The sequence below is a fragment of the Bos indicus genome, chromosome 22 (assembly GCF_029378745.1).
Source record: "Bos indicus isolate NIAB-ARS_2022 breed Sahiwal x Tharparkar chromosome 22, NIAB-ARS_B.indTharparkar_mat_pri_1.0, whole genome shotgun sequence".
Taxonomy (NCBI): domain Eukaryota; kingdom Metazoa; phylum Chordata; class Mammalia; order Artiodactyla; family Bovidae; genus Bos; species Bos indicus.
The window spans coordinates 12072556-12094964 of NC_091781.1; the positions used below are offsets into that span (position 1 = coordinate 12072556).

Below are 22409 nucleotides of genomic sequence, written 5' to 3' on the forward strand. Positions count from 1 at the left end.
TGAAAGATGATGCTGTGAAAGTGCTGCACTCAATATGCCAGCAAATTTGGAAAACTCAGCAGTGGCCACAGGACTGGAAAAGGTCAGTTTTCATTCCGATCCCAAAGAAAGGCAATTCCAAAGAATGCTCAAACTACCACACAATTGCACTCATCTCACATGATAGTAAAGTAATGCTCAAAATTCTCCAAGCCAGGCTTCAGCAATATGTGAACCGTGAACTTCCAGATGTTCAAGTTGGATTTAGAAAAGGCAGAAGAAACAGAGATCAAATTGCCAACATCCGCTGGATCATGGAAAAAGCAAGAGAGTTCCAGAAAAACATCTATTTCTGCTTTATTGACTATGCCAAAGCCTTTGACTGTGTGGATCACAATAAACTGTGGAAAATTCTGAAAGAGATGGGGATACCAGACCACCTGACCTACCTCTTGAGAAACCTATATGCTGGTCAGGAAGCAACAGTTAGAACTGAACGTGGAACAACAGATTGGTTCCAAATAGGAAAAGTAGTACATCAAGGCTGTATATTGTCACCCTGCTTATTTAACTTATATGCAGAGTACATCATGAGAAACGCTGGGCTGGAAGAAGCACAAGCTGGAATCAAGATTGCTGGGAGAAATATCAATAACCCCAGATATGCAGATGACACCTCCCTTAGGCAGAAAGTGAAGAGGAACTAAAAAGCCTCTTGATGAAAGTAAAAGAGGAGAGTGAAAAAGTTGGCTTAAAGCTCAACATTCAGAAAACGAAGATCATGGCATCTGGTCCCATCACTTCATGGCAAACAGATGGAAACAGTGTCAGACTTTATTTTTGGGGGCTCCAAAATCACTGCAGATGGTGATTGCAACCATGAAATTAAAAGACGTTTACTCCTTGGAAGGAAAGTTATGACCAACCTAGATAGCATATTCAAAAACAGAGACATTACTTTGCCAACAAAGGTCCGTCTAGTCAACGCTATAGTTTTTCCAGTAGTCATGTATGGATGTGAGAGTTGGACTGTGAAGAAAGCTGAGTGCCAAAGAATTGATGCTTTTGAACTGTGGTGTTGGAGAAGACTCTTGAAAGTCCCTTGGACTGAGAGGAGATCCAACCAGTCCATTCTGAAGGAGATCAGTCCTGGGTGTTCTTTGGAAGGACTGATGCTAAAGCTGAAACTCTGATACTTGGGCCACCTCATGCGAAGAGTTGACTCACTGGAAAAGACTCTGATGCTGGGAGGGATTGGGGGCAGGAGGAAAAGGGGACGACAGAGGATGAGATGGCTGGATGGCATAACTGACTCAACGGACGTGCGTCTGAGTGAACTCTGGGAGTTGGTGATGGACAGGGAGGCCTGGTGTGCTGCGATTCATGGGGTCGCAAAGAGTCGGACATGACTGAGTGACTGAGCTGAACTGAACTGAACTGAGCATGGCCCCGCCCATCAGAAAAAGTCCCAGTTTCCCCCTCAAGTCAGTCTCTCCCATCAGGAAGCTTCCATATGCCTCTTATCCTTCTCCATCAGAGGGCAGACAGACTGAAAATCACAATCACAGAAAACTAACCAATCTGATCACGTGGACAACAGCCTTGTCTAACTCAATGAAACTATGAGGCTGTGTAGGGCCACCCAAGATGGACGGGTCGTGGTGGAGAGTTCTGAAAAAACATGGTCTGCTGGAGAAGGGAATGGCAAATCACTTCAGTATTCTTGCCTTGAGAACTCCATGAACAGTATGAAAAGGCAAAAAGATAGGACACTGAAAGATGAACTCCCCAGGTCAGTAGGTGCCCAATATGCTACTAAGATCAGTGGGGAAATAACTACAGAAAGAATGAAGAGACAGAACCAAAGTAAAAACAACACCCAGTTGTGGATGTGACTGGTGATAGAAATAAAGCCCAATGCTGTAAAGAGCAATATTGCACAGGAACCTGGGATGTCAGGTCCATGAATCAAGGCAAATTGAAAGTGGTCAGACAGGAGATGGCAAGAGTGAACATCGACATTTTAGGAATCAGCAAACTAGAATAGACTGGAATGGGTGAATTTAACTCAGATGACCATTATATCTGCTACTGTGGGCAAGAATCCCTTAGAAGAAATGGAGTAGCCATCATAGTTAACAAGAGAGTCCAAAATTCAGTATTTGGATGCAATCTCAAAAAGAACAGAATGATCTCTGTTTCCAAGGCAAACCATTCAATATCACAGTAATCCAAGTCTATTCCCCAACCAGTAATGCTGAAGAAGCTGAAGTTGAACGGTTCTATGAAGACCTACAAGACCTTCTAGAACTAACATACCAAAAAGATGTCCTTTTCATTATTGGGGACTGGAATGCAAAAGTAGGAAGTCAAGACATACCTGGAGTAGCAGGCAAATTTGGCCCTGGAGTACAGAATGAAGCAGGGCAAAGGCTAATAGAGTTTTACCAAGAGAATGCACTGGTCATAGCAAACACCCTCTTCCAAAAACACAAGATTCTACACATGGACATCACCAGGTGGTCAATACTGAAATCAGATTGATTATATTCTCTGCAGCCAAAGATGGAGAAGCTCTCTACATTAGCAAAAACAAGAGTGGGAGCTGATTGTGGCTCAGATCGTGAACTCCTTATTACCAAATTCAGACTTAAATTTCCCTACTTGAAGAAAGTAGGGAAAACCACTAGACCATTCAGGTATGACCTTGATCAAATCCCTTACGATTATACAGTGGAAGTGACAAATAGATTCAAGGGATTAGATCTGATAGATTACCTGAAGAACTATGGACAGAGGTTTGGACAGGAGGCAGTGATCAAGACCATCCCCAAGAAAAACAAATGCAAAAAGGCAAAATGGTTGTCTGAGGAGGCCTTAGAAATAGCTGTGAAAAGAAGAGAAGCGAAAAGCAAAGGGGAAAAGAAACGATATGCCCATCTGAATGCAGAGTTCCAAAGAATAGCAAGAAAAGATAAGAAAGCCTTCCTCAGTGATAAGTGCAAAGAAATAGAGGAAAGCAATAGAATGGGAAAGACTAGCTATCTCTTCAAGAAAATTAGAGATACCAAGGGAACATTTCATGCAAAGATGGGCTCAATAAAGGACAGAAATGGTATGGACCTAACAGAAGCAGAAGATATTTAGAAGAGGTGGCAAGAAAGCACAGAAGAACTATACAAAAAAGATCTTCACAACCCAGATACTCACGATGGTGTGATCACTCACCTAGAGCCAGACATCCTGGAATGTGAAGTCAAGTGGGCCTTAAGAAACAGTACTACAAACAAAGCAGTAGATGTGATGGAATTCCAGTTGAGCTGTTTAAAATCCTGAAAGATGATGCTGTGAAAGTGCTGCACTCAATATGCCAGCAAATTTGGAAAACTCAGCAGTGGCCACAGGACTGGAAAAGGTCAGTTTTCATTCCGATCCCAAAGAAAGGCAATTCCAAAGAATGCTCAAACTACCACACAATTGCACTCATCTCACATGATAGTAAAGTAATGCTCAAAATTCTCCAAGCCAGGCTTCAGCAATATGTGAACCGTGAACTTCCAGATGTTCAAGTTGGATTTAGAAAAGGCAGAAGAAACAGAGATCAAATTGCCAACATCCGCTGGATCATGGAAAAAGCAAGAGAGTTCCAGAAAAACATCTGTTTCTGCTTTATTGACTATGCCAAAGCCTTTGACTGTGTGGATCACAATAAACTGTGGACAATTCTGAAAGAGATGGGAATACCAGACCACCTGACCTGCCTCCTGAGAAATCTGTATGCAGGTCAAGAAGCAACAGTTAGAACTGTATGTGGAACAAGAGACCGGTTCCAAATTTGGAAAGGAGTACATCAAAGCTGTATATTGTCACCCTGCTTATTTAACTTATATGCAGAGTACATCATGAGAAATGCTGGACTGGATGAAGCACAAGCTGGAATCAAGATTGCCGGGAGAAATATCAATAACCTCATATATGCAAATGACACCACCCTTATGGCAGAAAGTGAAGAAGAACTAGAGAGCTTCTTGATGAAAGTGAAACAGGAGAGTGAAAAAGTTGGCTTAAAACTCAACATTCAGAAAGATCATGGCATCTGGTCCCACCACTTCATGGCAAACTTCATTGTTTCCATGGGGAAATAATGGAAATAGAGACTTTATTTTTGGGGGCTCCAAAATCACTACAGATGGTGACTGCAGCCAAGCATATTAAAAGCAGAGACATTACTCTGTGGACAAAGGTCTGTCTAGTCAAAGCTATGGTTTTTCCAGTAGTCATGTATGGATGGTAAGTGTTGGACTATAAAGAAAGCTGTGGGATGAAGAATTGATGCTTTTGAACTGTGGTGTTGAGAGGACTCTTGAAAGTCCCTTGAATTGCAAGGAGATCCAACCAGTCAATCCTAAAGGAAATCAGTCCTGAATATTCATTGGAAGGACTGATGCTGAAGCTGAAACTCCAATACTTTGGCCACCTGATACGAAGAAGTAACTCATTTGAAAAGACTCTGATTCTGGGAAAGATTGAAGGCAGGAGGAGAAGGGGATGACAGAGGATGAGATGGTTGGATGGCATCACTGACTCAATGGACATGAGTTTGAGTAAACTCTGGGAGTTGGTGATGGACAGGGAGGCCTGGCATGCTGCAGTCCCTGGGGTCACAAAGAGTTGGACATTACCGAGCGACTGCACTGGAACTGGAATCCCCTACAATGTGGATTTTGTGTTTGTTTGTTTGGCAGCTCTGCACCGCATGTGTGATCTTAGTTCCCTGAACAGGGATCAAACCCATACCCCGCTGCAGTGGAAGCATGTAATCCTCACCACTGGACCACCAGGGAATGCCCCTTCCAATGTTCTTGTCTATTTACCCTAATATTCCTATAATTTTTGATTTACGAACATTGTTGCCACATTATTTGTTGCAAAAATATACACTATTGTTTATGGATTATTTAGCATTATGTAGAAGGCAAGGGCTGGAGAAGGCAATGGCACCCCACTCCAGTACTTTGCCTAGAAAATCCCATGGATGGAGGAGCCTGGTGGGCTGCAGTCCATGGGGTCGCTAGAGTTGGACACAACTGAGCGACTTCACTTTGACTTTTCACTTTCGTGCATTGGAGAAGGAAATGGCAACCCACACCAGTGTTCTTGCCTGGAGAATCCCAGGGACGGGGGAGCCTGGTGGGCTTCCATCTATGGGGTCACAGAGTCGGACACGACTGAAGTGACTTAGCAGCAGCAGCAGCAGCAGCAGCAGCAGTGTCATTTTTATCCTGTTTATTAAGTTTGGGGCTAAATTAAACCTTCTCTGATATTAAGATCTTGCTTCCTGTTCTACCTACCTTCACTATATCTTTGCCCATTTTTAAATTTTGACCTTTCTGTGTCACTTTGAGTGGTATATTTTTAGTCAGCATAGAATTCAGTACTGCTTTGTTATATAATATGACTTTTTTAAACAGATGAGTCAAATACATTTATATTTCTTGACATGATAGATTTGATCTCAGTTTATTTATATTACTTTGTTACATTTTTAATAGTTTTTAAAATATTTCATTGTCTGATGTGTTTTATTTGCTTTATTTTTCTGTATGATTCTGAATTTAGAAGTTTTTATTTCAGTTCTAGTACTTACTTGAAAATATACATTTATAATTATAATAAAGCTATACAATACATTGCCCTTACTATGTTGTCTCATTAATTCTCTTTCCCTTCTGTTTTATCCATCATCTGACTGTATTTAATAATATTTTTTCCTGCTTACTTTTGCACTGTTTAATATAGTTATTTTTCATTCCTGTGTATCAACTTTAAAGAATGCTCTTTAATTTCTTGCTGTTAGAAAAGCAAGTGAACATTCTCTGCTCCCATGTTCTTCCCTCATTCCAGTCTCAGTTTTTGCCACCTGTACCACATCAACATTTTCAGGGCTCTGGCGTTTTAGAGGGTAAAATGCCTTGGTCTTCATTTTTATCCTTCTTTGCAGGCACTGTCATTTAACAAGCCCTGGTCTGCTGAGTCATTCACCGTCCTCCATCCACTTTTGGTTTCCTGAGAGTGTTTTGACATCTTTTGTCCTCTGTGCTTTCTTTTCTACTTCTTTTTGTTCTTGTACATTTATACTGTTCCCATGCTGTCATTCCATTGGCATTTTCAGGGGGCTGGGGTAAAACATATTCATGCTATCGTCCACATTTAACCAGAATCCCCAAATAACTCTTAATTTTGATAGAAAATGCTTTTGCATTAAAAGTTAAAAAGGATAGAAATTTTACATGCTATAATGCTATGTCATCTCTGTATATATGTATATATACTTTATATAAAGAGAAAGAATAAACTAAAATTCTAACAGCAATTTATTTACCAAGCTACTATCTTCTGACTATTTTTCAGTATTCTGCCTTTAATGCAACAGTCATTTATTTTAAATTTATTTTGTTTGAAAGCTTTTCATTATGATATGTGTCTGACTCGTTGCGACCCCATGCTCTGTCGCCCTCCAGGCTCCTTTGTCCATGGGATTTCCCAGACACCAATACTGGTGTGGGTTGACATTTCCTACTTGAGGGCATCTTTCTGACCAAGGGATCAAACCCAAGTCTCTTGTGTCTCCTGCACTGACAGGTGAATTCTTTACCACTATGCCCCTGGGAAGCCCAATATGTAACACACAGAATGAAAACACATATGAAATATAAATTAGCTGTAAAATGAATGCTTGTGTATCTGTCAGCTTAGGCTGCCACAAGAAAATACTATAGATTGAATGGTTAAACGACAAATATTTATTTTCTCACAGTTAAAGGGGCTGGTGCCAGCGTGGTCAGGTGAGAGTCCTCTTTCTGACTTGCTAATGGAAATTTCTTACTGTGTCTTCACATGGTAGAGAGGGCTGTGGTATCCACTCCTCTCTTACAAAGGTACCAGGGTCAAAGCTCTGCCGTTATAACCTCATTTAACCTTTATCACTTCCTTAAAGGCCCCTTCTCCTTTACAGTCACATGGTGGGGGCAATTAGGGCTTCAATATATGAATTCGGGTGGCGGACACTTCAGTCCATAGCAGCTGTATGACAACTACTCATGTCACAAAACAAAACATTTTGAACACCCACAAGTTCCTTCCCTCTTCTGCCCTAGGGGTTACTACTACCCTAACTTTTGGTACTTTGTTCTTGTGTTTTTAGTTTATATTTTTATCTCCTGAGTACACATCCAAAGTAGTTAAGTTGTGCTTGCTTTTGAATTTTGTATAAATGGAATCATATTTTTGAATCTTTTGTGTCTGGCTTTTTTTGTTCAATATTATGTTCTTAAGACCCTGATTCTGGGAAAGATTTAAGAAAGGAGGAGAAGGGGACGACAGAGGATGAGATGGTTGGATGGCATCACCGACTCAATGGTCACGAGTCTGAGCAAGCTCCGGAAGTTGGTGATGGACCAGGAAGCCGGCAGGCTGTAGTCCATGGGGTCACAGAGTCAGACAAGACTGAACAACTGAATTGACTGATGTTCTTAAGACTGTTGTATGGAATTATAATTTATTCATATTCAGTGCTATACATTATCCCCTTTTAAGAAAACAACGGAGATAATTAATACATTAAAAATTATATAAGGCACTTCCCTGACAGTCCAGTGGTTAAGACTGCCTTCCAGTGTGAAGGGTGAATGTTCAATCCCTGATCAGGGAACTAAGATCTTGTGGCCAAAAAATGAAAACATAAAACAGAAGCAATATTGTTACAAATTTAGTAGACTTTAAAAAAATGGTCCACATTAAAAAAATGTATGGACATTTTGGCCATTTCCAATTTTTGACTTTTGTGGGGAATGTTCATGAATGTTCTTGCAGCCGCATCCTGGTGTCCGTAAGTACGAATTTCTGTTAAGTGTATGTGCCTAAGAGTATACTCAGAGGTTCACCGTGTTTGTGTGTTTTCACCTTTATTTGCTAATATTCACTGCCATCCAAAGGGGTTGTACAAATTTACATTCCCACCAGCAAGACAGGAGTTTCTGCTGCTCCATATCTTTCTCAATTTTTGGTATAGTCACAATTTAGAATCTCTCCGTATGCTTTTATTTTATTCATATCTCCTTGATTAAGAAAAAGGTTAAGAATATTTTCATATGCTTCCTGACCATTTTGGGTTTCTACTTTTATGAAATATCTACTTTATCTTCTCAGTTTTCCAATTGGTTGCTCTGACATATTTCTAATTGATTTGTAAGGGCACATTATTCTGGATATAAACACTTTTGAGGCATATGTGTTGCATGTTCTACTTGCTAGATTTGTGTTTTCACTTTCATAAAGTTGTCTTCTGAGGAACAGAAATTCTTTAACATCCTAAAATGTATCTGTTTTTTCCTCTGTGGCTAGTGCGTCTTGTATCACATGTAGTAAATCTTTCCCTAACCTGAAGCCATGAAGACTTCTCTGTGGTTTGTTTGTTTTTGCTTCTTTGGGGGTTTACTCAACCTTCTAAATGCTTGATGTCTTTGTCTTTCACAAAGAAATTTAGACCTTAATCCACCTAGAATTGATTCTTGTATTTGGTGTAAAGTTGGATGTTCAATATAATTATTCTGTTGGGATTCCTAATTCTTCATCATCATTTACCAGATGCCCTTTCCCTGCTGTTCTGCAGTGCTGTTTTTGTCACCAATTCAAGGTCTGTATGTGCACTGTTTGTTTACGGGCCAACTATTCTCTTCCACTGCTCTGACTAATCTTATGCCAATGGCACTGTGTTTCAATTATTGGAGCTTTACAGCAAATCTTGATATCCAGTAGAGCCCGTTATTTTCTCCCACCTCATTTTTCTGTCTCAAAAGTGTCTTGGTTGGAATTTGAGATTACAATGGCTATTTTATGTTCATAATTATATTATCTAAAAATCATGACATCTTTGATACTTCTTTTCTTATTCTTATACGTTTTATTTCTTTTTCTTGCTTTACTACACTGATTAGGATCTCCTTTACAAAGCTGAATAAAACTGATGAAAAAGACATCTTTGCTTTTTTCCTTTCTGATCATAAAGAGAAAGCTTGCCATGTTTCACATCAAGTATAATGTTTGCTTCTTTCTTTAAAGTGGTTTCCCTTTATCAGAGTATAGCAATTCCCTTATAACTTCTACTTTTCTAAGAGTTTTTAATCATAAACAGATGTCAAACTATATAAAATTCTTTTTAGCATCAATTAAGATGACCACTTGATTTTTCTTTTTTAATTGATAAATAGAAATAGAATTTATTTCCAACTGTAGCATGATTTCAGTAAAAGGCAAAAATCTAAAAGTTGGAAAAAGAGAACACTCTACAGAGCTCCTGTTATTATACCAAAAATATGTTTTTTAGTTATGTTTGAACTGGGTGAGGGGCAACTGTCCTAGATATGTTGGTGCAGGATGTTTTTAGAAAGGCCCCCAAATCTGAAGCTACAGATTCCATCATTAACCTAGGGAGATAGAATAATCTCAGGAATATTATAGTCACTTTGAGGTATATGACCCATGATAACTTAAACAGTTTTATTCATGGGTTATTTTTAGAATATGTTGCAGGACCATTTGTTCTTAGCTCTGCCTCACTATGCTCCATCCTCTCTCTCCAAGTAGGACGTCCCTCAGTTTCATTCAGATGTACACCTAGCAGGTAAGTGTCTGTGTGGCAGTGGCCAGGGGAAGCGGGGAGCTCATATACCCAGGCCACCCCAGACCAATGAAATCAGACCCTCTGGGGCTTGGACCCAGGCATTAGAATTTTTAAAATCTCCCCAGGGAGAACCACTCATCTATAGCTCTTTGAAGCTGAAAATCATACGTGTGTTTATGAAACAGAGTCCATAGAGAAGAAGATATTTATCTGTGGCAAAGTCAGATAGGCAATAGGATTCCACATTACCCAAATGAGACCCAGCAGGATGAATAAGAGAGAGAAGCCACCCAGTGAAGGAAGAGAAAGAGAGGACAGGAAGGAAAGGCACAAGAATGACAGCAAATCTACTCACTCCATTCTCTCCGGAAGTTCTGTTCGGGTCATGCCCACACAATTGACCAAAATAGTGATGGTTATAAATAAACTGAACCACCTGAGAGGGTCGTGTTAAGGAGAAGCTGAAAGTCACCATGTCTTCCTGAGGTCACCGCTGATCACCTTGACACTGAATTGATTAAATTAATAACTCTTTCACTAGGATCAACTTTATGGTCTTGTCACATAATAACAGCTAACACTGAATGCCTACTCTCGCTGAATACTTTGTCCACATTATTTCTAATACAACTAACCTATAGGTGGATATTATTATCTATACATTGGAGCTAAGAAAATGGGCTGACAAAGCTTAAATATTTTTCCAAAGTCATACAGTTAGTCAATGATGGTGCTGAGATGTGTCCTCAAATTGTCTGAAAACAGAACTGAGCAAGATGAAACAGAATCCCTTCTCCAAAATGTCCTTCTTCCCTGACACTTGCATTTAACTATAGAGTATGGCTTGAAATTTCATCCTGCAAATGTCTCATTTTCCCTAAAAGACAAAGAGAATGCAGTAGCCCCCACCCCTACCCTCCATTAACCATGGTTTCATTTTCTGCAGTTTCAGTTACGTGTGGTCAATGGCAGTCTGAAAATACGCGTGAAATTACCCACCATTCTCAGTTAGCGTGGTGACATCTCAGCCTTCTAACTTCATCCTGCCTGGGATCCCCAACCATCAACACTGTCTGCTTCCGACACCCAACCATTGACATCATTATGGCTCCATGATCCAGGGTCACCCAAAGCAGACGGTGCCTCCCTCTGACTTATCATCAGGAGGTCAATAGTAGCCTAATGCTATGTCCCAAGGGCTACATCATTTGCCTCACTTTATGTCATCATTGTAGGTGTTCAATCTCACACCATCACAAGAAGGATGAGTACAGCACAATAAGACATTTTTAGAGAGAGAGCACATTCACCTAACTTTTATTACAGTACTTTGTCATAATTTTCCTACTTTATTACTGTCGTTACTCTTACTGTGCCTAATTTATAAATCAAACTTTATCATAGGTAGGTATGTATAGGAAAAAACACAGAGGGTTCAGTACTATCTGTGGCTTCAGGCACCCACTGCGGGTCTTGGAATGTATGTCCTATGGATCAGGGGCAGGGGAGACAACTGTATTCCGAGGAAGTTAGAGATAAGGGGAGGGCCACATGCTTTCATGGGAATTAGGGTAGTCAGATTGTGTTTCTAACTTAGCTGAGGTCAGTCACACTGAGGAAGTGGACATCTGGTTAGGAATGGTGGAGGCAGGCACAGGTGGGTAAAATGTTTGCTTAAGGAGAAGATTCCAAACAGGATTAGGCTGTCAAGGAGAACTCTGGTGAGTAAGAGGGAAGAATATTAAAGGCAAAGAAAATATCTTTGTCCCTTTAAAGAATATTAAAGGGGCAAATAAATTGCAAGAAGGGGACAGAGATACTGAATAGGAAGGTGAGTGGACAAGGGTAAATAGATGGGGCAGAAATATTGGTGGCAAAGTCCAAAGATAAATATCTCCCATTGGACGTTTTTCTGGGGACTAGCGGGGTTCCTAACAGTTACTTCCTAAAGACAAACAACACCTGAAGAGAAGCTTGACCTACAGAGAGTGAGAGAATCACTTTTCTTCCATAATTTCAATTTGAGCAGAAATATCTATAACTATTTTAGTTTTCTGTAAATGCTTTTAATGTACTCTGTTTTACAGTTACTTAGGAACCCATCTATTTTGAAAAAGGAAATTCTACTAATTAAACCACATTTTCCTGTTGACTTGCAATTAAATTAAGAAATGTGTTCATGTGGGGGGAAAATGTTAACCCAAGGATTAAATTAAAATTATATCTCCAACTCCACAAACCTTTAAAAGAATGATGATATATTCTGATAATATTACTTGTGAAAATGTTCACAGAAAATTTGATTAGAATTATAATTTTGGTGAAATATTAATAATAGGAGATTGAGAATTCCATATCTGGAAGAATATTCTGGGGGCTGGAGCTACCAAGTTCATGAGATTTAAATATATCAATGCGGTCTTTAGTGAGAAAGAGATCCTTAACAGCTTTTCTGTCCAGCTGTGACTCCACCCAGCAATTCATCAAATCTCAAGATAAAAAGAATATTTACTAGTACACTTTGGTTCCTTAATGGGATTTTACTTCTAAATAGCTGTTTCTTACTTGCTGCTGCTGCTGCTGCTAAGTCGCTTCAGTCATGTCCGACTCTGTGCGACCCCATAGATGGCAGCCCATCAGGCTCCGCCGTCCCTGGGATTCTCCAGGCAAGAACACTGCAGTGGGTTGCCATTTCCTTCTCCAATGCATGAAAGTGAAAAGTGAAAGTGAAGTCGCTCGGTCGTGTCCAACTCTTAGTGACCCCATGGACTGCAGTCCACCAGGCTCCTCCATCCATGGGATTCTCCAGGCAAGAGCACTGGGGTGGGGTGCCATTGCCTACTTAAATAGATGTAAATCAACCAGAATGGATGAAAAGGAGTTTGCATATTTTCTGTTTTTATTTGTAATTTTTATGTAATTTATATTTTTAAAAACACCTATATAGAGATGACATACTTAGAGAAAAAATTACTGTAATTCATTTCCATTAACTTCCTACTTCCTTATTGCTGACACTACTCTATGCAGGATGTAGTCCGGATTTTTTAACTTGCTATATGGCCTTGCACAATTAATTTAACGCCCCAGTATCAGTTTCATCATATATAAGACGGAGATGCTAATCCCTTCTTCAAGGGTTCTTGTACCTATGACAGTGTTCATGCTTAGCAAGCATTTAGCAGTGGGAGGCTGTTATTATCAGTAAAGACTCTTTCATAGCATTGTGTGCTGTGCTGTGCTAAGTTGCTTCAGTCATGTCCAACTCTGCAACCCCCATGGACTGTAGCCCGCCAGGCTCCTCTATTCATGGAATTCTCCAGGCAAGAACACTGGAATGGGTTGCTGTGCCCTCCTCTAGGGGATTTTCCCAACCCAGAGATTGAACCCGTGTCTCATGTCTACTGCATTGGCAGGCAGGTTCTTTACCACTAGCACCACCTGGGAAGCCCTTCCGTAGTATTAGGAAAGTTAAGAATGAATTGGGTTTCCCTAGTGGCTCAGTAGTAAAGAATCACCTGCCAGTGCAGGAGATGCAGGTTCGGTCCTCAGGTTGGGAAGATCCCCTGGAGGAGGGCATGGCAACCCAATACAATATCCTTGCCTGGGAAATCCCATGGACAGAGGAGCCTGGCGGGCTACGGTCCATGGGTCACAAAGAGTTGGACATGACTTAGCAACTAAACAACAACAAGACTGAATTAAGAAAGTCATTCCCACAGGTTAGCCATAAAGGCAAAACATGTAAAGGCTAAATGTAATGTAGTGAGCTACCAGCTCACTGAATGCCACCCAGCAATCCAACAAGCTGTCCCAGAGGATGAGATGAGAGCTCTTTTACTGTCCTCCCTCAACTCAGAGGAGGCTGGCTGCCATCTGCCAGGCCAGTCAAGGCAAGGATGTTCTTGCAAATCAACCTCCTAGAAGCCACAGCTGAATTCCTTATTAGGAACTTCCAATTTGGACAGTCACCAGGGAAGATCCTTAGAAACCAAGCCAAAGTCTCTTGTTTGTCCTAGTTTGGCTTGCCTTGAAAAAAAAAAAAAAAGAAAACAAAAGCTGGAGACAGTTCTGAAGCTACCTAAAGCAATTAATATATTACAGACATTTGAGCAGTGTGTTTCTAATCACTACTGCATTCCCCAATGGCATGAACCTCAGACTATTGACATTTTTAACCTGCTGGTAGTTTGGGCGGTAACTAATGCTCTAGACAGTGCCTCATGACCAGTGGGATCCCAGTGAGACAATCTTCACTCTGCCCATTACAGGCTGTTCTCTTCACCCACTAGGAAGGGCTGCTTTTTTGCCAAATAAGCAGTCACTGTCCAGCATGGTTAGACCACAGAGAACTAACGTACCCCTGTCTCATCTGCCCAAACCATAAAGCCTTCCTGGTTACTATGTTGTGGAAGAGCAGGCCACATATGGTGAGAATGTGCCTGGGTGCCCTTTACAAGTTGTATGCCCACAGGTGGACCCAGACTGGTCTACATGCACCCCAACCCACCTGTGGGTTACATGAATACCTCCTCTGTCTTGGGACGGCTTTCAGGTGTTGAACACATTAAAACCACAAACATTGTTTTCAATTTAATGATCCTATTGTTTTAGGATTCAGTTGAAGGAAGGCCCCGTTGTTAACCCCTGAAGAAGGTACAGGACACAGTTGGCAGCATCTGATTCTAACATGTGGAAGAAGCAACCATGCAAAGGATATGAGTGGACGGACACTTTGATGGCTATTCTTCTGATCGGGTTGAAAGGACTGAATAACCACAGGGCCCGAGTGGCGCTAAACCGGGAAATGGTCCTCCCTTTGTTCAGCACCATAAATGTCTAAAACAAAACACAACAGAAAGTGGACCTCCAGTGAGACACACACATCCTCACCCAACCATGGATTTGAACATAAGTGAGATCATCTCAGGCTCATGAGTGACAAGGGCTCTGAAACCTATGAGTCAATGAGAGGCAAATGGAGGGGCAGACAGAGAAGATCAAGAACTAAAAGCCATGTCCTCACTCCCAGAAAGACCCCAGACCCCCGTGGCTGACTGTACACCAGATGGGCCCCTGAGGCTGCCCAGTGAATAGGAAACTGACCCAGGGCTGGTGAGATATATCATACAAGGGGGAGGATTCTGGCAGCAGGGAGGTGGAGTTCTGGTTGCATTTATTTCCTCTTCTGATTAGTGGAACATCCCTGGAATGGTCCTTCTGTTCTCTACCTCCTAGGTCTCCCCTTTCAAACCTTCTACTGGTTCACTCCTCTGAACATCTAGGGAGGATGTGGGTTCTTGGCAAGTGAGAGGAGAGAGAAAGGCATTCCAGTGCCTTCTTATTTTTCTCTACAAACCATATTTAAGATGGCTGGTTCCTGCCCTTCCCAGCTCCCAAACACACTCCCCTTTTTCAGCTGTGTAGAACGTCCGAGATAGTTCTAGTTTAAACTGGATGTTCTCAAACTTTAATTTTAGGGCCCTTTTATATTCTCAAAAATTACTTAGAACCTTAAAAATATTTTGTTAATGTTTATACCTTTTTCTTACACCACGTGTGTGAATGTATGTGTGTGTGTGGGGGGGGGCGGGGTACGGGCTGCCCAGGTGGCATGAGTGGTAAAGAACCTGCCTGGCAATGCAGGAGACGTAAGAGACATGTGTTTGATCCCTGGGTTGGGAAGATCCCCTGGAGGAGGGCATGTCAATCCACTCCAGTATTCTTGTCTGGAGAATCTCATGGACAGAGGAGCCTGGTAGGCTATGGTCCATAGGATCACAAAGAGTTGGATATGACTGAAGCGATTTAGCAAGCATGCATATGTCTGTATATATGCATGCATATAAGTGTATATATATATTTATATACAATATCAGAAATAAAAAAGGGCCTTTTAAAACACAAGAGTATATACACATACATTCCTGTAGCTGTTAGACTGATGTGATCCTCTATTAATAGCCTCTACATTCACTATTGTATATTCACAAGAGAATGTGAGTGGAAAAGACAAATGACATCTAAGGATCTTTAAGGCAAAGTTCTGAACTCCCAAACCCACTAGAAGTGTTTTGGGAACCCCAGGGGTTTTGAGACCCTACTTTGAGGACCACTGGTTTAAATCATCCTGATTTTGGTTCCCCTTCCTTATTCTACCCACTGTCCCACCTTCAGCCTGAAGATCTCTGCTCCCTACTTACATAGAGATCCAACACCTCTAGAGATCTGAGGCTAGAACTCAACCAAGGGAACGGCCAACTTTATCTGAAAACTCCACAACAGTTGTCTTTAGAGGATCTGAATTTAATTAACCTCCACCATGAATACCATAGAGATTCAAAGAAAGCATTGAGGAGGTGAGATAGAGGTATTTTTCACTAACAGTCCAGCTGACAATCACAACACCCAGGGTGCAGGAGGACTCCTGGACTGGGTGGGACAGAGGCCTCTTCTCCCAGAGCTGAGAATGGCCATTCCCGCCAGTAGCCCTTACCCGGTGTGTGCTGTAGAAGGGGTCCAGATCCTCCAGCGGCTCCCCAATCAGCTTAGGCGGGAGCGTACCATAGAACTTGGGCAACTGGTTGCAGGCTTTCAAGTCTAGCTGGGGCCGAGACTTCTCTTTCTGGTCCTTCCGCTTCCTGAACTTCTCTTTGGGTTTCTTTGTCTTTTGCTTAGCAGCAATTCTTTTTTCAATCTCCAGCAGGGACTCCGGGGTGAATCGACGGAAGTTGGTAGTTTCCAGGGACCCAAAGGGGAATTCCATCTTCTCATTCTTCTTTAGGAAGAATATTCTTATGAGAGTGAACACAACCACAGAGAGGTAACAGCCTGCCTATTAGCTCACCCCTCCAACCCTGCTTGCTAGAACAGCTACCCTCCCCCCACCTCTCTAGTTCTTTCCTTAATTCACACTGAGCTCCCCTAGGACTCCACTGCCCAGCAGTGTTCAGTCCACTCTAAGCCAGTACCTCAGAGTAGTCTCTGTGCTGTCCATGAGCTTCTAGCCACTGTTCGTTTAAAATTTTTGTATCCCACCACCACCAGATCCAGCCATACTGCCCTCTCTCCCCATTTCTATGACCATTGAGTACAGGCACTTGGCTGCATTCATCAAAGACTTTGGTTTATGATCTACTTTATCTTGAGTCTTATCCTACGTTCTGATCACCACCTTTTATCTGCTGACAATTTTGATGCTTCTCCCCTTCTCTGAACTCCATTTGGACCTCCAGACTGCTTTCTCTATTTGTCCATGACTGAACAGTTCTCTCCATATCCAGATAAGAATTCCATGAACAACCACTCCCCTGTCCCTATCCTAAATATCCAGCCTAGGTCAACTTAGATGACTCTAACTCAGGTTTCCGTGAATCAGGACTGTTGAGGAGTGATGAGGAACAGCAATGTCACTTAGGAATCATATGGTTTCCCTAGGCAACAGTTTCTCCTAGTCTGATATTTCAAATACTGTTTGTCTTTCCTGACTGCTTTCTCCTACTTCCCCTTCCAGTAAGACAATAACCACATTCCCTCCCTCATTAAGAACACAGAACTCCTTCAACTTCATGCCCCCAAACCTCTGACTTACCTACCATCTGAACCCTTCTATCTTCCCTCCTGTCACAATCAGGAGAACATCACCTCTCATTCTGGCTAAGACCAGTCTTCCTTCTACTTTGGACCTTATTCCCTTACTACCTCATTTCTCTCTCCTGACTTGTTGGCTGGTTTCTTCCTATCAGCATTTGGAGATGCTCAAGTCTCTTTCAACTTTAAAACTTTTTACCTGGTACAGAGCCCATCCAGTACTTCCCTCTTCTCTCCTCCCATTCTCTGCTGAGTTCTGCTCACTATCTCCAGTTATTCTTCAGTTTTAGAAGCTGTATGTCCACTACCTCACTAAAATGCCTCCTTGTAAGGACAGCAGAGACCTTCTTATAGCTATATTCAGGGAGAACTTCTCAGTTCTTATCTTGATGAGGTTATTGGCTATTTTGCCTACTTCCTCCTTCTTGAAACACAGTCTCTCCTCAGCTGTCGTGACACAGTCTCCTTTTCCACACTTTCTTCCATATGTGACTGTGACTCTAGAGGCTCTACGTTATGCTTTTAAAATTTTTGCATAGTGATAATAATAATGAGAATAGCATTTACAGAGATTCACTATATTTCAGATTCTAAACTAAGAAATTTGCATGCATTAACATATTAACCATCACTGTACCCTATGAGGTATTAACTCTAATATGTAAATGAGAAACCAGAGTGGCAAAGTTCACTTTTCCAAGACCACATTTCTAATAAGTGGCAGGACAGGCACTCAGTCCCAGGTCTGTTTGACACCACCTCCTGAGAGCGTCTCAACCATACTTATGGCTTCAGTTCTCATCTGTAGGCAGATGACTCCTGAGTCTTTATCTCCAGCTCTTATTATGTCCATGGGGATCACTCTAATTTGGTATTTCTACTTGAATGTATACTGCTGCTGCTGCTGCTGCTAAGTCGGTTCAGTTATGTCTGACTCTGTGCGACCCCATAGACGGCAGCCCACTAGGCTCCTCTGTCCTTGGGATTCTCCAGGCAAGAATACTGGAGTGGGTTGCCATTTCCTTCTCCAACTGAATGTATACTGGGCACCTCAAACTCAACATGACCCAAACTGAAATTATCATCTCTTCACCCCTTCTAGTATCTGCCTCTCCTCAAAGCTCTCTCCCTCTGTGAATGGTACCAATAGCCTATTTCTGTGCCTGTCCATGGAGAAGGCAATGGCATCCCACTCCAGTACTCTTGCCTGGAAAATCCCATGGACGGAGGAGCCTGGTGGGCTGCAGTCCATGGGGTCACTGAGAGTCGGACACAACTGAGCGACTTCACTTTCACTTTTCACTTTCATGCATTGGAGAAGGAAATGGCAACCCACTCCAGTGTTCTTGCCTGGAGAATCCCAGGGACGGGGGAGCCTGGTGGGCTGCCATCTATGGGGTCGCACAGAGTCGGACACGACTGAAGTGACTTAGCAGCGGCAGCAGTGCCTGTCCACAACTTAGCTATCATCATAATGTCCTTTCTGTTTCATTCCCACATCCAATCAGACATCCAGTGCTATAAATTCCATCTGCCTAGTATCTTCTCTCCATTCTCTTTAGCCTCTCCATCATACCTGTGGTGAAATCACTGTCATCCAATTACTGACCTTCTATGTATCCCTTTTTCTTCCCCTTTAGTCCTTTTTCATCTATTTTCCAACTGTATCCAAATGACCTTTCTAAAATGAAAATCTGGCTTTATTATATTTTTATTTAAACTCCTTCTAAAGCTCTCTACAACACTCAAGGTAACCCTCACTGTGTATTTACCTCTCCGTCACTGTGGTTGACAGGCATACCATTTTTATTATTTTCCCCTTAAATCTAACACATTCTTTTTCATTTTATGACCTTTCCGTGTTCTATTCCTTTTGCCTAAAATCACTCCTCCACCTTGATTTGCCTGATTAATTGCCCCTCCTTCTTTGACTCTTGGGATAAATCCTCTATTTCTGATCCTATATGAAATCTGTGTTAGTTTTTCCATTTCATGCTGCCTAACTTGCTGCATTTTCTCTATAAACCTCTGATTCATAATTGCTATTTGCTTTTCTATTTCTCTCACTAAATTGTAAGCTCAGTGAGGGAATACATTTATCCTGTTCAGTATTGATTCTCCAGCCTGGAGCATAGTGTCTGGCATTTAGTAAACACTCAGCAGATATTTATTAAATTAATAGTGGGTTTGAGTTTTAGGAAAACAGGGAAGAGAAAGCACCAGGACTTGGACAGTAAGACCAGGATGGGTAGACTTTTACCATACCCCATGTTACTGGTGGCAGTGGTGGGGGGTGGTGGTGGTGGTGGTGCGAGGGTTTTTCTGTTCAGTAACAACTTAAGGCAGACATTCCCAAAGTCCATCCTGATTTGGATTAAATTTGTTCTCCAAGGTGGAAGGAAAACAGTGAGGACTGAAAACTGGAGAGTTGTAAGGGCAAAGAGGTGTTGAACATTACAGAGATGCTACAGCCAGAAAGGGAGAAGAACAAGGATCTGTCAGTGTCATAGAAAAGCAGGAAGAGAAGTTTTAAGAACTGTTGAACCTTATTTTAGGGATGGGCATGGTTTTAGTCATGGGGATTCGGGGGGGAGCATGAGTAAGTACAGTGGAGTAGAAAAGACGGGACTAGATTGCTTGATTTGCTGAGAGTAGTTGGGTATGGGTGTAACTACAAGCATGATTAAACTAACTATGAGGTTACCCAAAGAGTAGGCCCATGATAATAAGCTGCTTCATGTTCTGCTTCCATGACTTGGCTGCTTGGTAGAACAACAAGAATATTATCAGGATGTCACTAGAATAGAAAATATAGTTGGACATTTCATGGATAGATTGTGAATGTGACTAAGCTGGTGCTCAGAAGTAGTAACTAAGCCGTTGACACATCTGAGTGAAACTGTATTGTGCATGGTGCTGAGAGTGTGTTTGGGCTCTTTGTTAGTGTCATGAGCAACCTAGCTAACTTTAGCACTGCGGATATTGCTGCGGTCTCCATACTAATGGGAACATGGAATTAAATGTCTCCTGTTTCAAGGGATGTGGCCAGACTAGTCAAGATTTAAGTGGTCTCTAAAGTGTCAGCATTTTAGATAGTTGTGATACTGGTAAGTGTCTATCTGAGATGTCCTTTGACCTGAAAATTTTAATTGTTAGGCATCTGATTGGAGTGACAAGGAAACAGGACATGCCAGTAAGGTATCCAGAGAAGAGACAGAATTCGAAGTAGTGATGTCACTGGGAAAGTGCAATAAGCTGTTTGTGGTAATGAAAGTGAGACCACATTATGAATGCTCTTGCTCAATAGTCAGAGATTGAGCCTCAGATATCCGGGACATCAGAAAAAATATCATAATTGTCTTTGAACTTGAATGGTCCTAAGTTGCTCCTGGTGCTAAAGGAATAGGGCTATGGGAATTCTTGCCGAGTATAATTTACCTCTGAATGATTCAGAGATAATAGCTAGGTGACCTGTTGTCCAGGGATGGAGAACAACAAAAACTATTTACAGTGTGGAGAAAATGGTGTGTACCATCTTTGGTGCTGAAAGAGCAAAGTAATGCCTAGTATGTCCTTGAGCTGTCCGTGGTGCTGAAAAAGAACTGTGGGGATGGGTGAGAGCTGAGTGAGAATGGTTTTCTATGGGGCTTGGTGAATAACCGCCCTGTTTATAGTGCTCAGTGTGAGTGTGTCCGGCTATAGTGCTGAGAATAATCAAATTTCTGTGGGAGATAAAGTGGAAGAAAGGAGTAATTCAAGGAAGAAAGAAATCTGAAAGTTTTGGGGAAAGTGCCTAATAAGCATTTAATCAAAACATCTCTGCCCACTAGAACAGAAATCCAAATGAAGTCAAGAGGAGGAAAATATTCTTTCCTTATGAGTCTTCATTTTCCAACCCGAACCCATTGAAAATAAAATAAGGATGGGGGAAATCTTTTTTTCAGTAAGGAAGAAATCAAGTTCCTCATCACATGATCGGGAGTATTATGGAACCAGAAACTCAGGGTGGTAGATTTGGTCAGTTCTAGAGATTCCAAGTTATAATTACTAAAAAGGGAGAGAGAGAGAGATAAGTATTGCGGTTTTGTTAAAACAGCACTGGAATTGGAGAAAGGAAGTTTGAATTCTGACACTAACTAGGTTTTTTTGAATTGTTCTTACCCTCATTTCTATGATTTGTGAACTGGAGATGCTAACATCTGCCCTGCTAATCTGATGCCACTGTTGGAGAATCGAATAATATATGTGAAAGCATTTTGTAAGCTAAGTGCTATGCAAATGTACAATGTAACTTTAATATTTCCCATTACACATGTGGTTTAATAGCCAATAGCCACTTAGTCTATTTCAATTCTGCACCACTAGTTCTCTGCATACAATTTAAATAAACATTTGAGGTCATTTACAATTAAACACAGTATTAAAAACTCATAATGTTTCCACTTTATTTCTCCATCTGCCACATTTAGTGAATGGATACTTTTGAATATGGTTCAGCTGCCCAAAATAAAAGTGTTTATTTACTGAGATAATATATATTATCTCTATAATATATATATAGTCAAGAATTTGAAGGGAATTCATGCTGTGGATAAGAATTTTTATTAAAAACATATAGGATCTATTTTTCTCCTCAACAGAATTCCTATCCTATTCAACAGGTTCCTATCAGAGTATATCATTAACAGACCTTCAGAATTCTTGGGTGAGGGAGATTGGCAAGCACTGTGAGTTCTTATGGTTTTTAAAACATGCCCAGGCACATTTAAGTAAGCTAGAGATTTTGTGAGTGCTGGTGTCTTATGAATCTGGAATATGGCTTTGACTCATTCTGAGGGTGATCTTGTGAGGAAACTAAGGTTTTGTCTAGTTAAGGACAGGTTAACTTTGCAGCAGAAAACATCAGGAATTGGCTTGATCAAGCACCTGGAAGAAGTATTTCTCCCTGACATGACTGATCTGTTTAGTTGCCTTCTGGATGCAACTGTTTGAGGAATAAGATGATGGTCCTTCATATTTACTTTGCTTCTTGACTCTCTAGGGAATGAGAAGCAACACATCTGTGTTCCCTTGGCTATAGTCAAATATGAACATGGCCCTGTGCCTTTAAGGTTCAAGGGTTTTCTTGAAATTGCCATAGCCTGGAAGTGCTCAACTG

General features: G+C 41.3%; 1 protein-coding gene across 3 annotated transcripts in view; it reads right to left on the reverse strand.

Annotated features, from left to right (window-relative positions):
* Positions 1–16427, reverse strand: part of SCN10A (sodium voltage-gated channel alpha subunit 10) — an 88845-nt gene extending 72418 nt beyond the window's left edge. For all 3 annotated transcript variants that reach the window (XM_070777259.1, XM_070777258.1, XM_070777257.1), the window contains exons 1-3: positions 16158–16427; positions 14373–14500; positions 10017–10097 (exon numbers count right to left, since the gene is read on the reverse strand). In XM_070777259.1, the coding sequence (XP_070633360.1) occupies positions 10017–10097; positions 14373–14500; positions 16158–16427 (479 nt within the window). The remainder of the gene's footprint in view (positions 1–10016; positions 10098–14372; positions 14501–16157) is intronic.
* Positions 16428–22409: the final 5982 nt, after the last annotated feature.